The sequence below is a fragment of the Rhineura floridana genome, chromosome 11 (genome assembly GCF_030035675.1).
Source record: "Rhineura floridana isolate rRhiFlo1 chromosome 11, rRhiFlo1.hap2, whole genome shotgun sequence".
NCBI lineage: Eukaryota > Metazoa > Chordata > Lepidosauria > Squamata > Rhineuridae > Rhineura > Rhineura floridana.
Window position 1 is genome coordinate 19,943,049 of NC_084490.1, and position 25,435 is coordinate 19,968,483.

At 40.9% G+C, this 25,435-nt stretch overlaps 1 protein-coding gene across 7 annotated transcripts in view; it reads right to left on the bottom strand.

Annotated features, from left to right (window-relative positions):
• Window positions 1-4,361: 4,361 nt before the first annotated feature.
• SYNGR4 (synaptogyrin 4) overlaps window positions 4,362-25,435 on the bottom strand; it is a 48,210-nt gene continuing 27,136 nt past the window's right edge. For all 7 annotated transcript variants that reach the window (XM_061588515.1, XM_061588517.1, XM_061588513.1 and 4 more), the window contains 2 exons: window positions 17,976-18,112; window positions 4,362-4,628 (listed from right to left, as the gene is read on the bottom strand). In XM_061588515.1, coding sequence (XP_061444499.1) covers window positions 4,410-4,628; window positions 17,976-18,112 — 356 coding nt within the window. In that variant the 3' untranslated portion in view covers window positions 4,362-4,409. The remainder of the gene's footprint in view (window positions 4,629-17,975; window positions 18,113-25,435) is intronic.

A 25,435-nucleotide genomic window follows, 5' to 3' on the forward strand; every position in this document is an offset into this window, starting at 1 on the left:
ACTTCCGCTTTCTGTTAAAACAGTGACTGTTTTCCCCCCCGCTTGGGGCCTATTTTACATGAACTGTGCAATCCATCTACTTACAAGCAAGTAACTTAGTTGGGTTGTATCCAACTAAGTTTTACCGGAGTAAACTTGCTGAAATTAATGGGCATGACTTCGGTCCTTTCATTCCAGTGGGTCAGAGTAGATCTTTGTTGGATACAACCCGCTGAGTTCAATGGGGCTTTCTAGGTTAACCGGTTTAAGATTCTTGCCTTAATAACTGTATTGTGATAAAACAGGTTTTCTGTAGCTGTCACTTTCTCTGGTTCTCATACACATGCCATCTCAGCAAAATTACTTTTTACCTTTTATCTTAGCCAATCAGGAGTTCACATGTCTCCACATGACATTAAAAGGGCTACTTGAGCCTCTCTAGTGCTATTCTTGCCAGAAGTGAATGTTAATGTGAGATGGAATATGGAAGATAAAGCAAGCACATTTTAGGCAGTCTTAAGCTTTCAGTTTGCATTGCAAACTAATTTACAGTGCTAGATTATATGTGTTGACTCAGAAGGAAATCTTGCCAAGTTCAATGGGGCTTACTCCCACTATATTTAAGATTAGAGTCTTAAACAAAACATGTTGTAAATCTGGTGTGAAAACAACTTGGAAAATAATGAAAATGACTGGCTTTGAAAGTAAGTATACTTTGCAGGAATCACTATGCTAATATGAAATGGGTGTTGCTGGGAGAACTCATGTCCATCATTGCAGATGAAGATATGCACCCACATGAGAATCTGCATTTGTAACTGCTGCAATGGCTACTTACATACAGTAGGGCCCTGCTAATACAGCGGGTTAGGGACCAGGCTCCCGCCGTAAAGCGGGGCCCCATAGACTATAATAGGCCGCGTCGCACGAAAAGGACGTCAAAATGGCGCGCGATGGAAAAAACCCGCCATAAAAGTGGAACAAGCGCTGTAAGAGCAGGGCCTTTCCCTAACTGAAAACCGCCGCATGAACGAAGCGCCATAAAGCGGAACGTTGTAAAACGGGCCCCTACTGTATATGTCTTTCTTGCTGGGTTGGGACATGTGAGAGATTGCACTCAGGCTGCAATCCTTTACACACCTGAGAGTAAGTCTTATTGAACTCAGTGGGAATTATTTCTGAGCAGACATGCATAGGATCATACTGCAAGATGGCATTTTTTCTCAAGATTCTCCAGAGGCAGAAAACTAGTTTAAATAGAAGATTCAGCAGGAGTCATTAGCGTCTATGTTTGGTCATCATGAATAACCATACAGTAGGGCCCCGCTAATATGGTGGGTTAGGGACCAGGCCCCCGCTGTAAAGCGGAAATCACCGTAAAGCGGGTCCCCATAGACTATAATGGGCCGCATCGTGTGAAAATGATGTCAAAATGGTGTGTGACAGGAAAAAACCGCCGTAAAAGTGGAACAAGCGCTGTAAGAGCGGGGCCTTTCCCTAACTAAAAACCGCCGCATGAACGAAGCGCTGTAAAGCGGGGCCCTACTGTAGTTGTTTTCCAAATATTTGTGATATTTAAGAAGCAGTTGCTTGCTATAGAAAGCTAGCAGCTACTTGAAATGTTGTTTGGTAGTTATTACTAGGTAAATTTGAGCCTGTTGGCTAGTTATATTATACAGCCACAAGAGTGGCTGTATACTCTAGCCAGCATGGATTTTTCACATTCCGCCATGTTAAATTGAAAATACCTCCATGCCATTCTGCTGCTTCCCATAAGCTCATTTCAAAACAAAATCTTACAAAACTTAATAGTCCTGAACTCAGAAACACTTGCTTAACAACACTCGAAGTTTTCATGGTGATACACAAAACACTCCGAGAGAATCCAGAGTTCAAAGTCTAAGATGAGTAAAATAATCTAGATCTGTTGGACTTTTTTCTGACAGTGGTCTCATAATTTGTTGAAATTAATAAAAATCAGCCATGTTCACAGAGTACCTGTTGTCCTATTACTGACCTTGCTCCGTACTCTGACCTTCATCTTCTGTAGTTTAAAAGTTTTTTAAAAATGCATGGTTGATTTTTTAATTAATTTAAGAAAATTAACATTGGAGTCTATGACAGTGCAGGCATGCTCCGTGAGCCCCAACTGTTAGAACACTAAAAGCCAGACAGCTATTTGGCTTGGCTAATTGGGGACACAGCCATGCCAGACATTTATTCCACTTGAAACAGTCCTGGCTTCCTCAAAGAATCCTGGGAATTGTAGTTTGTGAAGGGTGCTGAGCATTCTTAGGAGACTCCTGTTCCCCTGACAGAGCTCAAATGGTCAGAGCAGTTTAACAGTTAGTCCTTCGCAGAGAATTCTGATGATTGTACTCTGGGGAATAGGGCATCACCTAACTCTCCTCTCCTCACCCTTCCTCCTCCCCTCCCCACTCCAAACACAATTTGAGTTGGTCTTTCACAGTTCAATCCACTTCCTGTGTAGCTTGGAAGAATCCGGTAACATGCCTCTGAGCATAGGTGAGTGATGGCAACACATGCAATTAGGACTGCGTCTCCAAAGACAAGAGAATTACATTTTTTGTATGTTTGCTGGTGGTATTCTTACTTTGCTTCTTTCCTGTGTTACTGTTTCTTCAGAGAATCTAACCTAGAAAATATTTCACTCATTATTTATCCTAGAAATCTGTGTCAATGTTATTTTTATTAATTTCAAAGCCTTTTTACTGGTCAATGTCATATGATGGTGAAGACAGCCTTTTGTGTTTCAAGCTGGAGGTCATATTCTATTTCGGGTGTATTTACAGTTGAATCTGAAACTGCAGCTCTGATGTAAAATTAGACTGATTATAGTATGTTGCTGCTTAAGCAATGAATCTAGCTGTTGGAAGAAAACAAACTTGGCCTGCCCAAGATGCATGTTCAGCCTGCTATGCTTAACCCACTCCACTTAAGGAAGGGTGGATATGGTCAATTAAAAACATAAAGCACACTTAGAAATTTGCTAGAATATATTTCACCTCCCCATTTTATCTTGTGCAAACTGAGACTCCTCATGCCCACTGGAGATTATTCTGCAGAATAGCCAGTACCATTATTCCACAATTGTTTTTGGATTTCTTTTTAGTGTAAATTATTGAAAGTGTTGATGTACTTCACATATTCACAGAAACAAGCAAAAGAAAATACCATAGGAAACTTCATTAAAATTTCCAAGTAAATCAAACATATTTAAAATTAGTATCTGAACTATATCAATGTTGTTGCTTAATATTGTAGATCAGCATAGCACATGACTTGTTTCTGTTATATGGGCTGATTGCAGGTGTTGCCATCACTCACCATATGCTCAAGAGGCACATGTTATCAAATTCTTCCAAACTACACAGGAAGTGGACTGTGAAAGACTAACCCAAATTGTGTTTGCATTTTTATAAATTTGTAGGGCAGTATAATAATCTCAGAGAGGTGGTCAGGTCTCCTGCTCCCCTGGTGCATTAACTATAGCCACCACATTCCCCTGCTTTTTGAAGTTTGATAGAAATATCTCTTGGGTATAGGTATATTCTTAAACTGCAAGGATGTTTTCGCCTATTAGTGAATATAAGCTAACAGTTTATATCTTTCATGGAATTGCACAGAGACCCCTTACTGGATTGGGTTCTGTACTGATATGGTCTGCAGAGGCTAGGAACCATTTATTTGATTACAACAGTTCGCAAAAGTGCAGCAATGATTATGGAAATGACAGCTGGTTGTTGCAGGATGCATCCATGCATATAGCCTGGTTCAGACTAAAAATTGTCCACCCAATCCCACACAGAATTCAGACGGCTTAGACAAGTAGTACTGAACCAGTAGAATGGAAGGTCCATTTCTGGAATCCTCCACACCAGCTTTGCAATCTGACTCTTGACTGGAATAAGTAGTAGTTACTAACAGGGAAGCAACTGTGTGGCAGAAGGCAAACATCCCTCCCAACACTGAATCTTATCTTGATTCTTTAAAATAGGGGCTAGGAGCCAGAATAGCCACACACTGCTGTATCCAGTTGAGAAAACAGTGTAGTGCTAGCAGCTGCATATGCATATTACAATTTTTTACTCTCTCTCCCCTGGCTGTAAAGTCACTGACTATCCTGGGATTATCCTGACAGCTAATCCTGACTTTAAAGGGCTGGAATAAACCAGTGCTGCAGAAACTGGGCATGCCTGGATGAGGGGAGCAGTGAGTGTCTGAGCGCCCACTGCTTTTGTAAGGCTATAGCCTCTTGTCCTTGTCTTACCGTGCTTAGGGTTTTTTTTGACCCTTTCATGGTGCTCTGCTTAAGTGGAAACAAACTTACACATAAAAAAGTGTTCATGTTTGGCAATACATTCTCTTTCCACCCTCCATTTTTATTAACTACAGAAATAAATAATTGCCTAGTCATCAGTATTCATTAATGTTAGCCGGTGGGGTACAGGAGTGGATGGGTAGGAGGTTACACCCACATTTTCAGGGTACCCCATATTGTTGGGAAGGGAGGTGGTGGTGGAAGATGAAAGGGTAGTTAATGCAACAGATCCTTCATCCAAAGTCCGCTTGTAAGGAACAGGTGGCTCAGCCCACAGATTTTTCAGAGCCCGATAGGCCAGGTATACCTGTGGGAGAGAAGAGGCGGCAGGTCAGGCACTTGTATGCAACTGTGGAAATGGCACAAATTCTTCACAGAGGCCACTTTAACACCATACATTTATTCCACTTTTAAATGGTCATGGCTTCTACTATTTCTATAGTGGTTTAACAGCTCCTTTTCCCAGATAACTCTGGAAATTGTAGCTCTTGAAGGGGAATAGGGTTCTTACAACTCTCAGCAACTATCACAAACTACACTTACCAGGATTTGGTGGGGGGGAAGCCATGATTGTTTAAAGTGGAATAATAGTGGAGTAAATGTATGGTGTGAATGTGGTCTGAGCATGGGCCAATGATGAGAGGTACATGGACTTCAGATTGAATTTTAGGGACATTACTGTGCAGGTGTCCTGAAAACGTGAAGTGTTGGTGGGGGGCTCCTAGTGGGAGTCTTCAGTAGTGGCCAATTTAGTCATTACAAGCACAAATGGATAGGTTTGTGATGAGTGCATGGTGACTTGCCTGCCTGGTACAAAGGTTGCAGATAATCACACTTTGTCTAGGTAGGCTGGTGGATAGTGCTGGGAGGGAATCAGTGGTTGCAATACATATTGGCACCACTGATGCGGGGAAATATAATTGTGCAGTCTTGGAAGCAAAGTTTAGGTTGCTAGGTAAGAAGTTGAAATCCAGGACCTCCAAGGTAGCTTTCTCAGAAATGCTACCTGTTGGATACAGAGAAGCACCTAAACAGGCAGGGTTGAGGGGACTCAATGATATGGTGGTGCCAGGAGGGAGGGGTTTGGATTTATTAGGCACTGGGAAATGCTTTGGATGAGAACAAAGAGAGGGGCTCCACTTGAAGTGAAATGGAAACAGATAGCAAGTGTTAATATCAAAAAAGGTGCAGAGGAACTTTTAAACAGACCCTTGGAGAGAAGCCAGCTGATACCACCTGGTTCAGGCTGAATCATCCCTTAGTAATGAGGGGAAAATGCTTCTGATAATCCAAAGGCAGATAGACAAGATTGAACTAGGCAGCGAGCATACTGTAGGCAGCCAGTCAAAGAGACCAAATGGCTGGAAGGGAAATGCACATGCCAAAGACATTTGGAGCGAGTCACTACATACAAGTTTTATATGCTAATTTTAGAAACCTAAAAGCTAAGATGGGGGAACTGGGGTGCTTGGTTTTAAGAAAGAGCTATAGAAGCATAATGAAAACTGAGTAAAATGGAGAAAATAGGTGGGATATGGATATCTCTGGATCTAAACTCTATAGGATGAATATTCTGCTGGCAATGTTGCTCTGTACTTCAAAGAGGGCATGGAGTCAAACTAGAAATCTCAAAAGAAGCAGACCTCTTGATGGCAATATCAGGCCTTCAATTTATTACTGGGAACACAGTATCCCCCAACCTCTGACCAAAATGCTCAGGTTGATAGAAAGATGAAGAATGAAATTAGGAAGGCATCCAAAGGAAAACATGTAATAATGGGTGACTTCAATTACCCTCACATAGACTGGATAAATAATGTCGGTCACAATAAGAGGTAGAATTTCTAGATATCTTAGATAACTGTCATGAAACTCACCAGAGGGGAGGTAACCCTGGCCTTAATCCTAAGTGGACCCAGGACCTAGTGTCAGACATTTAAGTGTTATTCAACCAGTTGGAAACAGTGACCACCATGCTGTCAAATTCAACATGTATGCAAGTAGACAATTGCCAAAAATGTCCAGCATAAGTCACATTTGACTTCAAAGAAGAAATCTCTTAAAAGTAAAAGTTGAAAGCAAAAGTCAAGAAGGTCAAATCGCTCCAAAACACTTGGGAGTTTATTCAAACCCTCAAGAATAGAATCGTAGCTCAAATGTATGTACCACATATCTGGTAAAAGTACCACCAAGTGCAAGAAGATAGTAGTGTGGTTAACACAGAGAATAATGAAACCTATTACAGGCATGAAAGCTTCCTTCTGAAAATGGAAGTCTTGCTGAAATGTGGAGAATAAAAAGAAACACAAACTTGACAAAAGAAATGCAAGCAGACAATAAGGTGGGCATATGGAATAATCTGAGGAACATATCACTAAAAATATTGATCTCAACAATAACAAATTATTTAAATACATCAGAAGCAGGAAACAGTAGGGAGGCAGTTGAAAGTATGCTACAGGAGGAGATGGAGACTAGAACAGCTGAATGAATTCTTAGTATCTGTCTTTACTGAGGAAAATATCCACCTGAGAGTACTTAAAGCACTCAAATGTGAACTTACTGATCTTTCAACTTGTCCCTAAGACTGGAGGACTGGAAAGTGGCCAATGTAACACTTTTTTTTTTTAAAAAAGATCAGGATGGGGTGGGAAGAGAATCCAGGAAATCACAAGTGATAATATCTGTTGCGGGAAAGTGATAGAAAGCATTATTAAAGATAAAATTATCCAACACACTGATGAAAACATTTTGCTGAAGAAGAACAAAAGTAGTAAGACAGAATCATTCAGACCATGGTATTCCCGATTTCTATGTATGGATGTGAAAGTTGGACAGTGAAAAAAGCGGTTAAGAGAAAAAGGTAAGTCCCATCTCACTAATCTTTTAGAGTTCTTTGAGTGTGTCAACCAACATATGGTTATGAACGTACTCACTGTATACTTAGATTTTCCATTTTTAACAAGTTCTCCAAAGGTTCCAGAGTAAACACAGCCATCATGAGATAAGAATAGAGAGGTGAAGGCCAGGAAAAATTCCCAAAAAATTCAGGGGAAAAATGTTTTTTCTTCCCCCCCTCCTAATTTTTCAGAACCTCCCCTGGAAAAAAACATATCCCCCCAATTTTTTTCCAGGCCTTCACATCTCTAGATATGAGGACTGGTCCTCTTATGGATCTGTTAAGGAACAGGAAAGAGGGAGTAGGAATAAATTGAAATTCTCACAATGTAGAGGTATAAGGATCTGTACTAGGACCTGTGCTTTTTAACTTACACATAAATGACCTGGAATTAGATGTGAACAATGAGGTGGCTAGAAATGCCAAATGTCCAAGCTGGATTTAGAAAAGGAAGAGGTACCAGAGATCATATTGCAAACATACACTGGATAATGGAACGGACCAAGGAATTTAAGAAGAAAATCACCCTGTGCTTTATAGATTACAGCAAAGCCTTTGATTGTGTAGATCATGAAAAACTATGGAATGCTTTAAAAGAAATGGGGAAACATATGGGAAGTCCACAGGCAGAACACAAGGACAATAGCACTCTCCCCCTGTCATTCTCCATCAGCTGATGTTCAGAGACATGCCACACTGCTTCTGGAGGTAACATATAGCCATCATGACTGGTAGCACTGAAGCCATATTTCCATTAATTTCTCTATTCCTCTTTTAAAGACATCTAATTTAGTAGTCATCACCACATCTTGTGTTAAAAAATTCCACAGTTTAACTATGCGCTGAATGAACAAGTGCTTATTTTGTTCTATCCTGAATCCCCCATCATTCAGCTTCTTTGCATGACCCTAGGTTCTAGTGTAATGAGGAAGAAAAACTTCTATTCACCTTCTCCACACCATGCATAATTTTATATACCTATATCATGTCCTCTCTTACTTTCCCTTTTTCTATACTAAAAGCCCTAACATTGTACCTTTCCTCACAGGGGAAAATCTTTCATCATTTGTTCTTTCTTCTCACCTTTTATAATATTCCAGCTGTGAGAAAGGTTGGTCCATACTAGGGATCATTAGGAAAAGGATCAAAAATAAAACTGCTAATATTGAAATGCCTGTATTCAAATCTATGATGTTGCCACATTAGGAATATTGTGTACATTTCTGGTCACTGCATCTCAAAAAGAATGTTGTACAGCTGAAAAGATCTCTTTGCAATCTATTTTTGTTCTTACCATCCTGAATAATTTGGTGTTGTTGTTATGTGCCTTCAAGTCGATTATGACTTATGGAGACCCTATGAATCAGCGACCTCCAAGAGCATCTGTTATAAACCACCCTGTTCACATCTTGTAAATTCAGGTCTGTGGCTTCCTTTATGGAATCAATCCATCTCTTGTTTGGCCTTCTTTTTCTACTCCCTTCTGTTTTTCCCAGCATTATTGTCTTTTCTAGTGAATCAAGTCTTCTCATTATGTGTACAAGATATGATAACCTCAGTTTCATCATTTTAACTTCTAATGATAGTTCTGGTTTATTTTGTTCTAACACCCAATTATTTGTCTTTTTCACAGTCCATGGAATCTGCAAAGCTCTCCTCCAACACCACATTTCAAATGAGTTGATTTTTCTCTTACCCGCTTTTTTCACTGTCCAACTTTCACATCCATACATAGAAATCGGGAATACCATGGTCTGAATGATTCTGTCTTTAGTGTTCAGTGATACATCTTTGCATGTGAGGACCTTTTCTAGTTCTCTCATAGTTGCCCTCCCCAATCCTAGCCTTCTTCGGATTTCTTGACTATTGTCTCCATTTGTGCTGAGGTATTGATAATCCTTGACAAGTTCAATGTCCTCGTTGTCAACTCTAAAGTTACATAAATCTTCTGTTGTCATTACTTTAGTCTTTTTGACATTCAGCTGTAGTCCTGCTTTTGTGCTTTCCTCTTTATCTTTCAACATCATTAGTTTCAAATCATTACTGGTTTCTGCTAGTAGTATGGTATCGTCTGCATATCTTAAATTACTGATATTTCCCCCTCCAATTTTCACACCTCCTTCATCTTGGTCCAATCCCGCTTTCCCGTATGATCTGTTCTGCGTATAGAGTAAACAAATAGGGTGATAAAATACACCTGTCTCACACCCTTTCCAATGGGAAACCAATCTGTTTCTCCATATTCTGTCCTTACAGTAGCCTCTTGTCCATAGTATAGGGTGCGCATCAGGACAATCAGATGCTGTGGCACCCCATTTCTTTTAAAGCATTCCATAGTTTTTCATGATCTACAAAATCAAAAGCTTTGCTGTAATCTATAAAGCACAGGATGATTTCTTTCTGAAATTCCTTGCTCCGTTCCATTATCCAACGTATGCTTGCAATATGATCTTTGGTACCTCTTCCCTTTCTAAATCCAGCTTGGACGTCTGGCATTTCTCGCTCCATATATGGTAACAGCCTTTGTTGTAGAATATTGAGCATTACTTTAATTGCATGGGATATTAAGGCATGGGATATTAATAGTTTGAAAATTACTGCATTCCCTGGGATCCCCTTTCTTTGGAATTGGGATATATTGAACACTTCCAGTTTGTGGGCCACTGTTTAGTTTTCCATATTTGTTGACAATTTTTTAATCAAAATTTGGACAGATTCAGTAGCTTGTAGCAACTCTATTGGTATGCCATCTTTTCCTGGTGATTTGTTTCTTCCAAGTATTTTAAGAGCAGTTTTCACCTCACATTCTAAAATTTCTGTTCTTCATCATACGGTTCCTCCATGAATGAATGTTATCCTTGCATCTCTTTTATGGAGTTCTTCAGTGTATTGCTTCCATCTCCCTTTTATTTCATCTTGGTCAGTCAGTGTGTTCCCCTGTTGATTATTCAACATCCCTACCCTTGGTTTAAATTTCCCTTTAATTTCTCTAATCTTTTGGAATAGGGCTCTTGTTCTACTCTTTTTGTTGTCCTCTTCTATTTCTATACAATAACTATTGTAATAGTTCGCTTTGTCCCTATGAACTAGTCGCTGTATTGTTGCATTTAGGGTTCTAACTGTGTTTCTATCTCCTTTTGCTTTCCTTCTCTCTTTAATCATTTTAAGAGTCATCTACTGAGGTCTTTCTTTTTAACTAGAGGTATTATCTTTTTGCATTCTTCCCTCATAATGTCTCTGACTTTACTCCATAGTTCTTCTGGTTCTCTGTGAACTAAGTTTAAAGCCTCAAATCTATTCCTTATTTGACCTTAATATTCTTCTGAGATGTTATTTAAATTGTATTTTGGCATTATGATTGCCTCATTCTTCTTTAGCTTTACTCTGATTTTTGATATGACCAGTTCATGATCTGTACCGCAGTCTGCTCCTGGTCTTGTTTTTGCAGAAAGTATGGAACTTCTCCATCTTCTGCTACCAATTATATAATCAATTTGATTCCTATATTGACCATGTGGTGATGTCCACGTGTACAGTCGTCTTTTCGGTCGCTCAAAACATGTGTTTGCGAAAAACAGATTATTGGCTTCACAGAATTTGATAAGTCTCCTGCTATTTCTATCTCCTAAGCCCCATTTCCCCACAATTCCTAGTTCTTCTCTGTTCCCTACCTTTGCATTCCAGTCCCCCATGATTATCAGCACATCTTGTTTTGGTGTGTGACCAATTTCTTCCTGTACTTCTGCAAAAAATCTCTCCAATTCTTCTGCATTTGCCGTTGGAGCATAGACTTTCATGATGGTTATATTAATAGGTTTCCCATTAAATCTCATTGATATAACTCGCTCAGACCTTGCGTCATAGCTCCTAATTGTTTTTGCTACATCACTTCTCACTATTAAAGCAACCCCATTTCTTCTTAATTTCTCATTTCCTGCATAAAATATTTTGTAGTTCCCTGATGAAAATGTCCCATTCCCGTCCATTTTAATTCACTCATGCCAAATATTGTAATGTCGATACGTTCCATTTCTTGCTTGACGTTGTAACTTTCCCTGGTTCATGCTTCTCACATTCCATGTTCCTATTGTGTGCATCGTACAACTCCGGACTCTCCTTTTGCATCTGTGCGCATCAGCCTCTGGGCTTCCTTTCGGCTTTGACCCAGCTGCGTCATCAGTCACAGCGCTACTCATACTTGTCTTTTGTTCTTCCCCCGTAGCTTGTTGAGTGCCTTCTGACCTGGGGGTCTCATCTTCCAGCACTATCTTGTGTTGCATTTTGTATACTCTGTTCATAGGGTTTTCATGATAAGAGGTATTCAGAGGTGGTTTACTATTGCCTTCCTCTGAGTTTGGATGCATCTTAGTCTGGTATCTCAGCTTTGACCATTCCACCTTGGGAATGCTTTTGAAAATGAAATGAACTGCCTTCAACCCTATCTAAAATGTCTCTTACCTGATAAAAGGGATTTTCAACAGCTCTTAGGGACAATTCAGCATTTGGCTCAGTTCATTCCCAATAAATCCAGCCTGACACCACCACTTAGGATCCTGCTGCAAAAGGATATCATATGGCAATGGAGTCCAGTACAGCAACTTGCTTTGGATAAACTCAAGCAAATTATTACCTCTGCTCCTGTGCTACACTATTGTGACCCTGCGCTGCAGTTGGAAATTCAGGCCAATGCATCTAAAGATGGGCTGGGTGCATGTCTCCTACAGCAGAACCAGCCAATTGCCTTTGCCTTTGCATCTAGGACCTTCACCAAGTCTCAACACAATTAAGCAGAGATTGAAATGGAACTCCTGGCCATTGTCTTTGTCACCACTGAGTTCCATCAGTATGTTTTTGGCAACACTGTCAAGGTTCAGTCTGACCACAAGCCTCTGGAGGCAATCTTCACCAAACCCATATGGAAAGATCCTGCTAGGCTTCAGCAGACACTACTGCAGTTACAAAAGGATGATCTTCACATTGTGTACACTAAGGGCAAGGACATGCTTGTTGCTAACACTCTCCCACAAGCAGTTGCCACCTCTTTGCTGGATTCATATGAATCTCTACCCAAGGACAAAGTGGTCTACAGTTTGACTGATACAGGGCCACTAAACCCACGGCTGCTTCAGCATCTACAAGACCCAGAGTTACAAGGCCTGAAAACATTGCATGGGACTGGATGGCCACACAGATGAAAGCAGGTATGACCTGAGCTGTACCCTTGTTGGCCACTGAAAGATCACATCAAGACTGAGGATGGCTTGCTCCTGGTGGGTCACAGGATCATTGTTTCTTGTGGAACCAGGGAAGAGGTATTATTAATGCTCCACTCCCCACAGCAAGGTGTTCAGCATTCCAAAGTCTGGTGTTGTATTGGCCCAACATGAGTACAGATATTTAGCAATGGATTGGTGACTGTAATCTGCGCCAACAGTTCCAGCCCAGCAACCACAAAGAGCCCATGATTTCTCATGCCATCCCAGAGTTGCCTCGGCTTAAAGTTGCAGCTGATATTTTTGAGTTTCATGGACATTCATATCTCATCATTGTGGATTATTTTTCCAAATACCCATAAGTTTTGCACCTCCAGGACAAAACAGCCACATTTGTCATTGCCAAGATGAAGACTACCTTTTCTCGCCATGGCATACCCAAGGAGTTAATGTGCAATTATGTGCCCTTCGCAAGTGCACTCATGCTGCAGTTTGTATATGCCTAGGGTATTTTGTAGGTCCAGGGTATTCACAGGTCAGGATATCCACAGGCCAATGGACAAGCTGAACCTACTGTCAAAACTGTCAAGCTTCTGTTTAAAAAATCTACTTTGGATGGCTCTGATCCTTAGCTTGCCTTGTTGTATCTGAGGAACATACCAGTCACTGGGTCACAGTTTGCACCAGTACAACTGTTGATGGGTCAGTTGCTACAGAGAACACTCCCTGCTACTGCATCTGCTCTCATGCTACTTATCCCAACTGGAACCCATTAGCAGCTTCTCAAGCTCCTCAGAAACACTGTGATGCCTATGCATCATCCCTTCCTTCACTGGAGGAAGGAGGACATGTCTGTATACAAGCAGGGAGAGAATATGTTCCTGCAACAGTGATGCACAAAAGAACTGAGCTATGTTCTTATGATGTAAAGACTATGGGAGAACCACCTATCGGAAAAACTGTAGACACCTGAAGAAAACCCATGCTTCAGCTCTGCCACAGTCTGATTATTGCTCCCAAGAGCCTTCAGTGGAACGTCACTATGAAACGCCAGATATTCTGGGTCAACAACCATGTCAGCAGGAGGAGCCTTTTCCTGAACCATAGGAAGTACCACAGCAAAGTATCATACAGGCTCGGAGTGGTTGGACTGTATGTATGTCAGCAAAGTATCATGACCGTTATGGGTTAGCTGTAAAGCTCATCTCATCAGTGAATCCAAGTGCTTGTAACCTCTGACTCCACAATCTTCAGAGCTTGGATTTATTCTAGGGAATTGTTTGGGCTGAGAAAGAAGGATGTGGTATATGGTGTGTAAAGAGTTAAAGGAGATTGATTGCAACCATTGTCTCTCCTATGACTCAATGGGTGGGATTTATGTTGCGTGTGGGTGAGTTTCAGCCCTCTACCCGTTCAGTTCTGTGTAAGCTGGTCTTGGGGCTAGTCCTGATTATCACCTGTTCAAGAATATTAGTCTATGCCCATCAAAATGTCATTCAGGTTTATGTGTATATATTCTCTTTTGGAAGGTTGAGTAGCCTGTGCTGTTCCTCCTAATCTTCTAGGACAACCAGCAGCATAGACTTTCCAATTTCTGGGTGGGGGGAAGGGGAAACCAACCCTATGAAGAGGTGGGTGTGGGGCAGTGGTTATAGTGGTATCTCAACAGTCTCCCGCCGTATCCTGTCTTTGAAATTTGCTTTTAGGATGGTCACTTTAAAATCTGCAAATGTACATGCATGTACATAGGACAAACTGGGCAGTCTCTATGTGAGCGAATACATGGACACACATTTGACATTAAGAATGCAGAAAAGCCTATAGGGGAACATTTTATTCTTCCTGGCCATTCAGTTGCAGGAAACAAACTACTAATAAAATCTCATAATTATGTTTATGGGGCATGACTGTAATCCTGTGCATAGAAAAAGTCTAGCAGAGCCAAAGTCCTCCAGCTCGGATCCACCACTCCATTCCCCATCCCCTTCATCCAAAACGTCATCTCCCCCATCATCAGAGTGACTTTCATTAACTATAATTTCCCTCCGTCTGTCTTGCCCTTTAGCAGCAGAACGGGGACCAGGAATGGGCTATGTCTGGCTTGTTAAAATACAGGATTCTATCAATCCTGCACAAAAAATACAAAACAACTTACATAAATCATAATTTTGGCAGTTGCAGAGAGATCTGCTGGACTATCAAGGAAACAAAGTTTACAACAGGAGGAAGCATAAGCAGGAGCATATACTTAAAAATCTGTCATCTTCAGTGATTCGGAGGATAGAAGGGACAGTCTTAGAGAAGGAACAAGCTGGCATTCCATCTATTGTGTTGATAAAGAGTTCTTTTTAATTGGCCACTGAAGAAGACCAAAAGGCGGATGTGTCTGGCCCACCTACTCCAGGAGCACTCATTTTAAACAACCATGCACCTCATAAGGGTATAAAACTGCTTTGTTATTTGTTGTGTTTATTTTATATTATGGTTATTAAATATTTATTTTAGTGTCTACAACTAATTTTGGATTATTTTTCCTTAACTCTGTTATTTCTCATATGGTCTTCTGTAAAGGAAAATCAAACCTTTTTGTGTGTTTGTTTAGACTAAAAAGAATAACAAAAAAAGTTTGTTTCTTGTAAAATCTATTGTTATTTAAAACTTAGTAAAAATTATACAAAAGCCCATGCCATAATATAAAATGGTTGTTAAAGTCTCACAGACTATTGTTTTTCATGGTGACTAAAAGACAGCCCCTCAACTGTGGCAAAATAGTCATTGTCCCTGTAAAATATGTTGATAGTTTTATTTATATTTAATATTATGGAGGCTCTTGACTTACCTAGTTCAGTCGCTTTTACAGATTTGCAGTCTGCTGAGCCCAACTGAGGCCTTGCAGTCTATTTCTCCAAAGAAAGTGGGCGGAGCCAGGGTTAAGGTCTAAACCACCTTTTGAGGGCAATCGGCCTTTTAAGGCCGGGTATAAATTCTTAACAAACAAACCCACAGACAAACAAATACTGACAAACAAGAACAAAGCCCCAAAGTATCATGGAAATTGTAGTCTGACATGACAGAGAGACACTGCTGTTGTAACTAAGTCCATCATATGCACCTGTCAACAGGGCCGGCGCCAAAGGGCAGCCAGGTCACGCCCTAGCTGAGGGCCCCTGCGGCCTAGAGGAACCCCTGAAAGGCCCCTCATTAGGGTGTGGGGGTAGCACTCCCCTTCTGCAATCCTTGGCAAGGTCAACTCCTGACCCTGCTGATTGCAGAGACGGAGCTCCCAGCCCCCTCCCAAATCGTGCAGGCCCATGGTGCCCACCCGCTCCACCTACCTCTCCTCCCTTTCTGTGAACGCCCTGTGTGCTATGCGCGCAGCTGCCATCAAACAAGATGACAGCAGATGCTTCTCTAAGGGGTTGATGCCCCTACCACCATCTTGATTGATGGCAGGCATGTGCATGCATGCAGCATAACGTGCATGCGTGCCATCAACAAAGATGGTGGTGGGGGTAGCAGCCCCTTAGAGAAACCTCCGCCGCCATCTTGGTTGATGGCAGCGACCTGCGTGCCCAGTGCACAGGGCATTCACAGAAAGAGAAGAGGTAGGTGGAGCGGTCCCACACAGCTGGGGGGGGACTGGGAGCAGGGGGCCTGGGGCAGGCTGGCGCCCAAGGGCCCAGTCACGCCTGGCGCTGGACCTGCCTGTCAATACTGCCTGGCACTGGCTGCTGGGGAGTGGGTGGGCTCAGCCCACCTGAGGAATCCAGGGGATTTAACCCCATAGCCCACCTCAAAGTTTACACCTATGAGGACAAAGAAGGCCAACTTTTCTTGACCTAAGCCCCACTTTTGATACCATTTGAAATATGGGATCCATTTTTAATATATATATATATTATTCTGTCAACCTTTCTCCTTTCCTTGTCCTCTTAGCCCTGTGCTGTGAATGACATAGAAGTGTGTGCTATGGTTGCAAGTTCTGTAAAATTTATTATAATTTATTATTAAGTAGATGTCATGCCCCCCTGAAAGAACTGGGCATGTTTAGCCTTGAGGAGACTGAGGGGAGATATGATTGCACTATTCAAGTACTTGAAAGGTTGTCACACAGAGGAGGCCCAGGATCTATTCACAATCATCCCAGAGAGCAGGACACAGAATAATGGGCTCAAGTTATAGGAAGCCAGATTTCAGCTGAACATCAGGAAAAACGTCCTGTTACAGCAGTACAACGGAATCAATTCCCTAGGGAGGTGGTGAGCTCTCCAATACTGAAGGCATTCAAGAGGCAGCTGGACAGCCACCTGTCAGATATGCTTTAACTTGGATTCCTGCATTAAGCAAGAGGTTGTATTCGATGGCCTTATAGACCCCTTCCTGATCCTATTATAGCACTATTATACTTATTTAACTGGTAATCGAATATTACGTGGAGTCAATTAAAGTGCACACTCCTTTCTTGTAGGTGTTATGTACTATACACTGTAGGGTATTATTGATTCTGATGACATCTTTGCAGCAACTATATTACTTTACTGAAAAAGGAACGTTCTCAATGAAAGTGTACTTTGTTTTTTTTACTTCCAAGTGGTGTCATGTTTAATACCATTCCAATGAGTTTTATTTTTATGGCAATTTTTGTGGTGCATTTGACCCCATAGTTGGGCTGGTACAGTAAATCTTGCTGTCATCTAAGAGTTAAAAGAAAGTGGTACTGTGCTGCTGGTGTTACTATAACTCCCCAGCCAGTCTAGCCATATTCAGCAGCAGGATTGAATGGTAGCAACACTTTGGTTGTGTGCTCCATCTCCAACCAAAAGATCAGGGGGGGGAGTCAGGAAGGATTGGCTTCTTTACTTTGCCTTGGATACGAGACCAGTGGCAGAGACCAGAAACTTGCTGACCTAATTTTTTGTGCTTCAGGACTTTTTTCTTGGATAAACTTTGCTAGCAATCTATTTGCCTGCTTTGACTAAAAGTATCTTGCTTCTTCCATTTATTGTTATAGTCAAAAGACTGTTACTCTGAGTTGTCTGTTTAATGCTTGTCAAAAATATAGATGCTACCAATAGTTGATATTAGGCCAATAATTATACCCTTTTTGTCTTTCATTCTCTGGGAATAATGTGAAAAGCCCTTTAGCCACTGTGAATCAATTTGGCCGCCACACTAAAAGCACAAACTCTAAATCTAGTGCATTTAAGCAGTGATACAGCAGTACTTTGCCTAAGCTCAGCTTTGGTATACCTGTACATTCTAAAGAGGATTAGGCCACTTGTACAACATTTCAGAAAAACAAATAACATTTACTGTGTAGAAGGAAAAATAGCGCCTCTTCTGGCTTCACCCTCATCTACTTTAATAACTAGAGTGTATGCCACCTGTTTCTTGAAAGGGGTCAGTTTTGGCTTTGATAAGATGGGTTGTCTTTTCTTCTTCTTCTAGTGACATTCTGCAGGGATATACTCTCCCTCCATAGCCGACTCAGTAGGGGTTCTCTTCACTACAGAATAAAAGAGGGAGTATTTGATTGACTCACCCAGCATGGAACGGAGAGGATGGCAAAGGCAATGCTGGCCCGTGCAGCACTAGTTCCCAGCAGGTAGTGGTTGGTCGAGCGGTTCCACTGATTGGCTAGGAAACAGAACCCAACAAACCACAGGCATGTCCAGATGACTGAGGAGAAAGTAAGAGATTAGAATGTGATGCAAACAGTTGAAGACTCAAATGAAGCTTCATTCCCCAGCAGACCCTTTGAGGGACTTTTTTTGCTATCTGGTAAAAATAGCATGTTCAGTAACCTCTGGTTTCTACCCTAATACCTTGTTCTGTTTAACTGTCAGAAGCCCTTCTCTCTGGATATCTTTCCTGAAAAAGATAGCAACAGAGCCATTCATCAGTAATGCTAAGCACAGATATCTTCACTGTCTCAGAAAATCTGTGTGAAAAAATTGTGGAAATTGCCTCCTCAGACTATCATACACTATTGTAGGCCTTAGCAAAATGCATTGCAGTTTTCCTTAATTCTCAGAAACATGCTTCAGAAATGTTTTGGGTTTTGTTTTGTTTTTAACTCAAAATCAGTTTCAAGAATGAGAAGGGCAGGTGCAAACTACTCTTGGCTCATCTGGGATTTTGCGCTTCTCGGTTCTCTCTTCTAATTTGTAGTATCTAAAGGCCAAACTTCAGATATTAGGTGAAACCCAGCATAAGTTACATAAATGTAGAAATAAAATTGTGTTTAAAAACTGTGCAGGCTACCTTGTGACATGCAAACAGAGTGTGGGAAATAGCACTCTCTGAGAAATTAATGCGACATGATAGAAAAGTTTGAGGTTTGGCTAAAGCAGACAAGTTTGATGAGGTGAGGCACACATTTATATTAACAAAACTGTACCAGTGCTTTCTCCTCCAGTGTCCCATGTCTTGCTATGGCCAGAGTTAATTTTCCACACTACCACTAAGGAAATCACAGAAGGGAGAAGAGAATAAAGGCAACAGATGTGCAGCAATTATGTTATACCATTTGGTTTCTATTAAAGCTTTGTTGTTAGCTTGGAGAGTCAACAGCATTTGCAGATATATATTGTACTCCATGCTAGATTATGTTGATTAATTGTTCCAATTTTTTTTTGTATATTCAGAAAATTAAATAAAAGACAATTGTATATAAAAAAATAAACTTGATTTTTTTTTTAAACACACAGTATATAAGGTGGTACAGCAACCCTTCTTAAGAAGGCTACACAACAGAAGCCCTCCAAAAGCCTTCCAAAGTTAAGAACCAAATGCCTGGGAGAAACATTTTTGCCTGGCTCCTTAAGATGGATAATGATGGCGCCAGCCTTACCTCCTTGGGGAGAGTGTTCCACAAATGGGGGACCACCACTGAGAAGGCCTGTTCTTGTGTTGCCACACTCCACACCTCCTTTGGAGGGGGCACATTTATTTATTTATCTATTATTTTATTTACATCCCACCCTTACTTCCAGCAGGAGCCCAGGGCGGCAAACAAAAGCATCAAAAACACTTTAAAACTTCATAAAAACAGACTTTAAAATACATTAAAGCATCTCTAAAAACAGTTTTTAAAAAAGCTTTGAAGACATCTTTAAAAAAAGGTTAAAAACATATTGTTTTTTTAAAAAGGTTTAAAAACATATTAAAAAGCAATTCCAACACAGATGCAGACTGGGATAAGGTCTCAACTTAAAAGGCTTGTTGAAAGAGGAAGGTCTTCAATAGGCACCGAAAAGATAACAGAGATGGTTCCTGTCTAATATTTAAGAAAGAATGAAGAAAGGCCTCTGATGCCGAGTGCAAGGTCCAGGTTGGTACATATAGGGAGAGGTATTCCTTGAGGTATTGGGGTCCTGAGCCATTTCAGGCTTTATAGGTCAAAACCAGCACTTTGAACTGAGATCGGAAACTAATTGGTAGCCAGTGCAGTTACATTAGAATTGGTGTTATATGCTCAAACCTTCTTGGCCTGATGAGCAGTCTGGCTGCTGAATTCTGCACCAGCTACAGTTTCCAAACTATCTTTAAAGGCAGCCTACATATAACACATTCCAGTAATTTAATTTAGAGGTTACCAGAGCATAGATAACAGAAGTCAGGCTATCCCTGTCCAGATAGGAACGTAGCTGGCTCACTAGCTGAAGCTGATAGAAGCCACTCCTCACCACTGAGGCCACTTGAGCCTCAAGCGACAGTAGATCCAGAAGTACTCCCAAGCTATGTACCTGCTAGAAAGACTGAGCAAAGATGGGAGAGCTAGAGTGCTTAGTTTTAAAGGACAGCATTAATATAGTGGGCATAACAAGCCAGGTGGGATGGAGACAAACAGTGGGTCCTATTATCTCTGGATATAAACTTTATAGCAGTATTTCTCAAATGGGCCCAGCAGGCCTCAGGCTGCTTTCAGGTAGACCTCAGTGCCACAGCCCACCCAGTGCCTACTCACTCACCTGCTACTCCCCCTTATCATGCCATAGCCTTCTAGTTGGACCGATGCCAGCACCAGCATTGTGGAAAGATATGATACAAGTTAAGTGTGAAAAGAGAAGAAATTAGAGATAAGTACTTTCAACAGCATGTATGTGTGTGTGGGAAAATATAAAATAAAATGCCTTCTCAGTTTAAAGCCTTTCAGCAAATTCTGCCTAAAATTGGGAGGCTGGGTCATGATACCCCCAGAGCCAACATCTGTAGTTAGCTTGGAGAAAGCTGACCTATGGAACTCTCTCTCCTTGCCACAAGGAAGTTGCTGTCAAAAAGCATTTGGCAATTTCCAATGAGAGATTAGATATCAATGAAAAATTATGTCTCTAATTACCACCTGATTAGGACAAACTCTGCCTCCACCAACCACCATTTTGTTAAAAAGCTCTGCCCTGTTCTACCATTTTGTGACAGGTGGGACTCAGTAAATTTTCACACATCTCAGGTGGACCTTGGGGTGTTGTTATTGTTAAATTTATTACCCGCCGTCTAGAAATTCTGAGAATCCCTGTCCTATAGGAAGGACAGAGAAGGGCATACTGGATATGGTGTCAAAGAGGACATAGAGTCCAACAAGCTAGAAATCCCCAAAGGAGCAGATTCTTCCACAGAATCGCTATGGATGACAATACTGGTAATTTAGTACCTTGACTTAAATGCTTGGGGTGATCTTGAGATGGGAGAATGAAATCAAAGAGGCACCCAAAAAAAGGAATTGTTTTAGTGATGGGTGATTTCAATTACCCTCACACAGACTGGGTAAATGTGTGCTCCAGTCACAACAACATGTGCTCTAGTCGCAAAGAGGTAACATTTCTAGAAACCCTAAAGGATTGTGCCCTAGAACAGTTAGTCATGGAACCAACTAGAGTGGTTTTAAGAGTGCCTTATAAGATTATCTCAAAAACACTAGATGCTTGGGAGAAATTATATCTCTAAAGGCTTGGTGAGAGTAATTCATTAATGTTTTCCTAGACACTACATTCTTGATCAAACCATCTATTGATTATTAATGTATTGGTATTAGACTGTTTGTTGTGAAGCAGCGTAGGTCTAAGGTTTTGTACAATGGTTTGATATGGAGAGTGCCTGATTCAGAGGCCATAACTCCTTGATGGAGGAATTAAAGCTGTTACTCTCAAACATCTGAGAGATGGAAGAAAAAGGGAACCTGGAAACTACAGGCTAGTTAGCTTAACATCTGTTCCAGAAAAACAAATGGGAAGCATCGTCAAAGATAAAATTACGAAGCATATAGAACAAGTCTTGCTGAAGTGGAAGCGGCATGGCTTCTGCAAGGGTAAGTCCTGTCTCACTAATCAATTACAGTTATTTGAAAGTGTCAAGCAACCATATAGATAGAGGTGATCCTGTTGGTAGTGTGTACTTAGACTTTCAAAGAGCTTTTGACAAAGTGCCTTGCCAGACTCCAGAGTAAGCTTAGCAGTCATGGAATAAAAGGAGAGGTTCATTGTAGACCAGTAACTGATTAAGAAACAGGAAGCAGGGAGTAGGAATAAATGAACAGTTCTCCCAATGCAGGGATGTAGAAAGTGGAGTCCCCCAAGATCAGCATTGGGGCCTATGCTTTTTAACTTGTTCATAAACTATTTAGACTTAGAGGTCAGCAGTGATACCAAATTGTTTGCCTGGCAGAAACAAAAAGCAACTGTGAAGAGCTAAAAAATTATCTCTCCGATATAAAATAAAATAGTAAAATGCAATTCAATGTAAACAAGTGGAAAGTGATGCACTTTGACACACACAAAAATCTGTTTCACATATATGCTCATGGGGTCCAAGCTGGTGGTGAGTGAACAGAAATGAGACTTTGGGTATGTAGTAGATAGCTTGATGAAGTTATCAACCCTGTGTGCAGCAGCTATGTAAAAGGCAGATTCCATATTAGGGGATCCCTAGGAAACGAATTGAAAATAAAACTGCCAATATCATAATGCCATTATATAACTCTATTGTGCAATCACCATGTACAGTTGTAGTTACCTCACCTCAGAAAGGATATCGTAGGTCTGGAAAAGGTCCAGAAAAGGGCAACCACAATGATCAAGGGGATACAGCAACTCTCCTATGAGGAAAGGCTACAACTTTGGGGACTTTTTAGTTTGGAGAAAAAGTGAATAAGAAGAGATGTGTATAAAATTATACATGGTGTGGAGAAAATGGATAGCGGACTGCCTTTCTCATAATAGCACTAGAACTTAGGAATACCCAATGACACTGAATGTTGGAAGATTAAGGACAGACAAAATAAAGGACTTGTTTACACAGTGCATAGTTACATTATGAAATTTGCTCCCACAAGAAATACTGATGGCCACCAACTTGGATGGCTTTAAAACAGGATTAGACAAATTCATGGAGGATAAGGCTACCAGTGGTTACTAGCCACGGTGGTTATGTTCCTCCTCCACTGCTGGAGGCAGTATGCTTCTGAATGGCAATTGCTAGGAATAACAAGTGGGAATAGTACTGTTGTGCTCAGGTCCTGCTTTTAGGCATTCCCCTAGGCATCTGGTTGGCCACTGTGAAAATAGGATGGTGGACTAGATAGACCATTGGCCTGATCCAGCAGGCTCTTCTTATGTTTTTAATTGCAGTAACGTTACAATAACAATTAAGCAAATAATATGAAAAAAAGTTATTATTCTATTCTGTATTATTATTATTAAAAGGAGCCAGTGTGGCATAGTGGTTAGAGTGTTGGACTATGACCTGGGAGACCAGGGTTTGAATCCCCACATAGCCATGAAGCTCACTGGGTGACCTTGGGCCAGTCACTGCCTCTCAGCCTCAGAGGAAGGCAATGGTAAACCACCTCTGAATACCGCTTACCATGAAAACCCTATTCATAGGGTCGTGATAAGTCGGAATCGACTTGAAGGCAGTCCATCAAAAATGTCATTCTAATGTTTATTACACTCAGTTTCTTTGAAGCCATTTTGTATCAGTAACAAATCTATTTTTAAAAAACAGCAAATTTGTGTTGGCCTTGGAAACCGTCAATAACTGTGAGTGAGCTACACCATGTAGCAACAGAATCAAAAGAAAGGCAAGACCCAAATCAAGCTGACATGCATATAGGTTTGTGGCATTGTGAGTTTACTAAAAACAGTATCTGTATATGTAAATGTCTGTTAAGGACTTTGCTTTGTCACAGATGTGCTCTCGCCACACATATGCTGAGAGCAGAGCAGGAGTAATTGTGACTGCACCTTGCACTTCCTACTCAGCTCCTGACACATTCGCCCAACTGCCACCACCCTGAATTTACATTGTAATTTTTGTTGCCACTGAATCTCGCCCCCACCCCAGTACATCAGTTACTACCCATTACCAACAATCTCACCTAACAAATTATTCACATAAATAAAATTTTCTTTTTGTAAATAATGTGTACATATATAACATTTTGGTGCCCCCTTTAATTAGGAGCCAGGGGCAAGAGCCCCACTTGCCTCACCCTAATTCTACCCTGATTCATGGGGCTGGAACAAATTTCTTATGGTGGAAGATTACAAAATTTGGGGCTTTCCTCTTCTCCCAGGCATTTTAGTATGTGTTTTTAAATTGCTTTTTTAAATTGCTTTTAAATTTGTATATTTGTTTTAAAGTTTTTAAATGTTGTAAACCACCCAGAGAGCTTTGGCTATGGGGCAGTATATAAATGCAATAAACAAATAAATAAATTTTAGTTTAAAAAAAAAAGGTAAGGAGGGCATGATAGAGGTATATAAAATTATGTATGTTATGAAGAAAGTGTATAGAGTTTATCTCTCACATAATACTAGAACTTTGAGTCATCCAATAAAACTGAATATAGGAAGATTCAGGACAGGCAATATTCCATATTTTTACATATTCCATAGTTTAACTATGTGCTTTGCTACTAGAAGATGTAATAGTGGCCACCAACTTGGATAGCCTTCACAGAGGTTTAACAAACTAATGGAGGATAAGGCTGCTATCAATGGCTACTAGTCATGATGGCTGTGAACTTCCTCCAGTTTCAGAGGCAGTATGCCTCTGAATACCAGTTCCTACAGAGTACAAATTGGGAGAGTCATGTCCTGCTTATGGGGTTCCCACAGGCATTTGTTTGGCCACTGTGAGAACAGGATGCAGGATTAGATGGGCCTTTCGTCTGTTCCAGCTGGGCTCTTCTAAAGCTTGAGCCATCTCATAGTTACCAATTGAGAAGGTCCTTCTAAACTGCAGAAGCAGCAGCGTTACTGCCTCCAGAACAAAACCAGCAGTCAGATTTAATAAAAGCTCCTGCATTAATTGATAATCTGACTGACTTCAGGGATCAGAAGGGCAATCATTCCCTAAAACAAACATTGCACAATTGCCAGGTGTATTAAAAAGAGCTTTTGCCTTTGTAGCTAATAAATAATGAGGAAAGTGCCAGAATGCATCTGCTTTGTCCATAGTCCAGCCAGCCAAATATCCCATCTCCAGTGAGGCAAGCACCCCATGATGAGCGTGAGATAACCCAGCCTCCACTAATCTTTAATTATTAGGGATTTGGCTTTAAATACAGAGACATAAACATGTATTGCCCTTCCTCACAAATTTGATAGTATTATTTATTGTACTCCTAAGACAACCACCTATATATTAGACCTCAATTCTTCCATGGATTTTATGTTTACATGGTAAAATCTATTTTCTTTTAATGTGATTTTAACTATGCTGTCTTTCTGTTTCAGTGAACTCAACTTTGTTCTTTGGTTCTGAGAGAAAGAAACTGCTAGATCTGTTCTGGCATAGAATGGAATATAGCTCAAAGGTAATTAATTGGACTGATATATTGGAGAGCAAACCAAAGGACTCATTAGCCTGCTTCAGAAATGCAGATTTAAAGAGGCATAGATATGGGAATGGATAGGCAAAACTGGGGAAAGAGATATAAGGGCAGAAGGAGACTGCCCCATTAGGGCAAATGGGAAACTGCCCCAACAATGTCCGTCCACC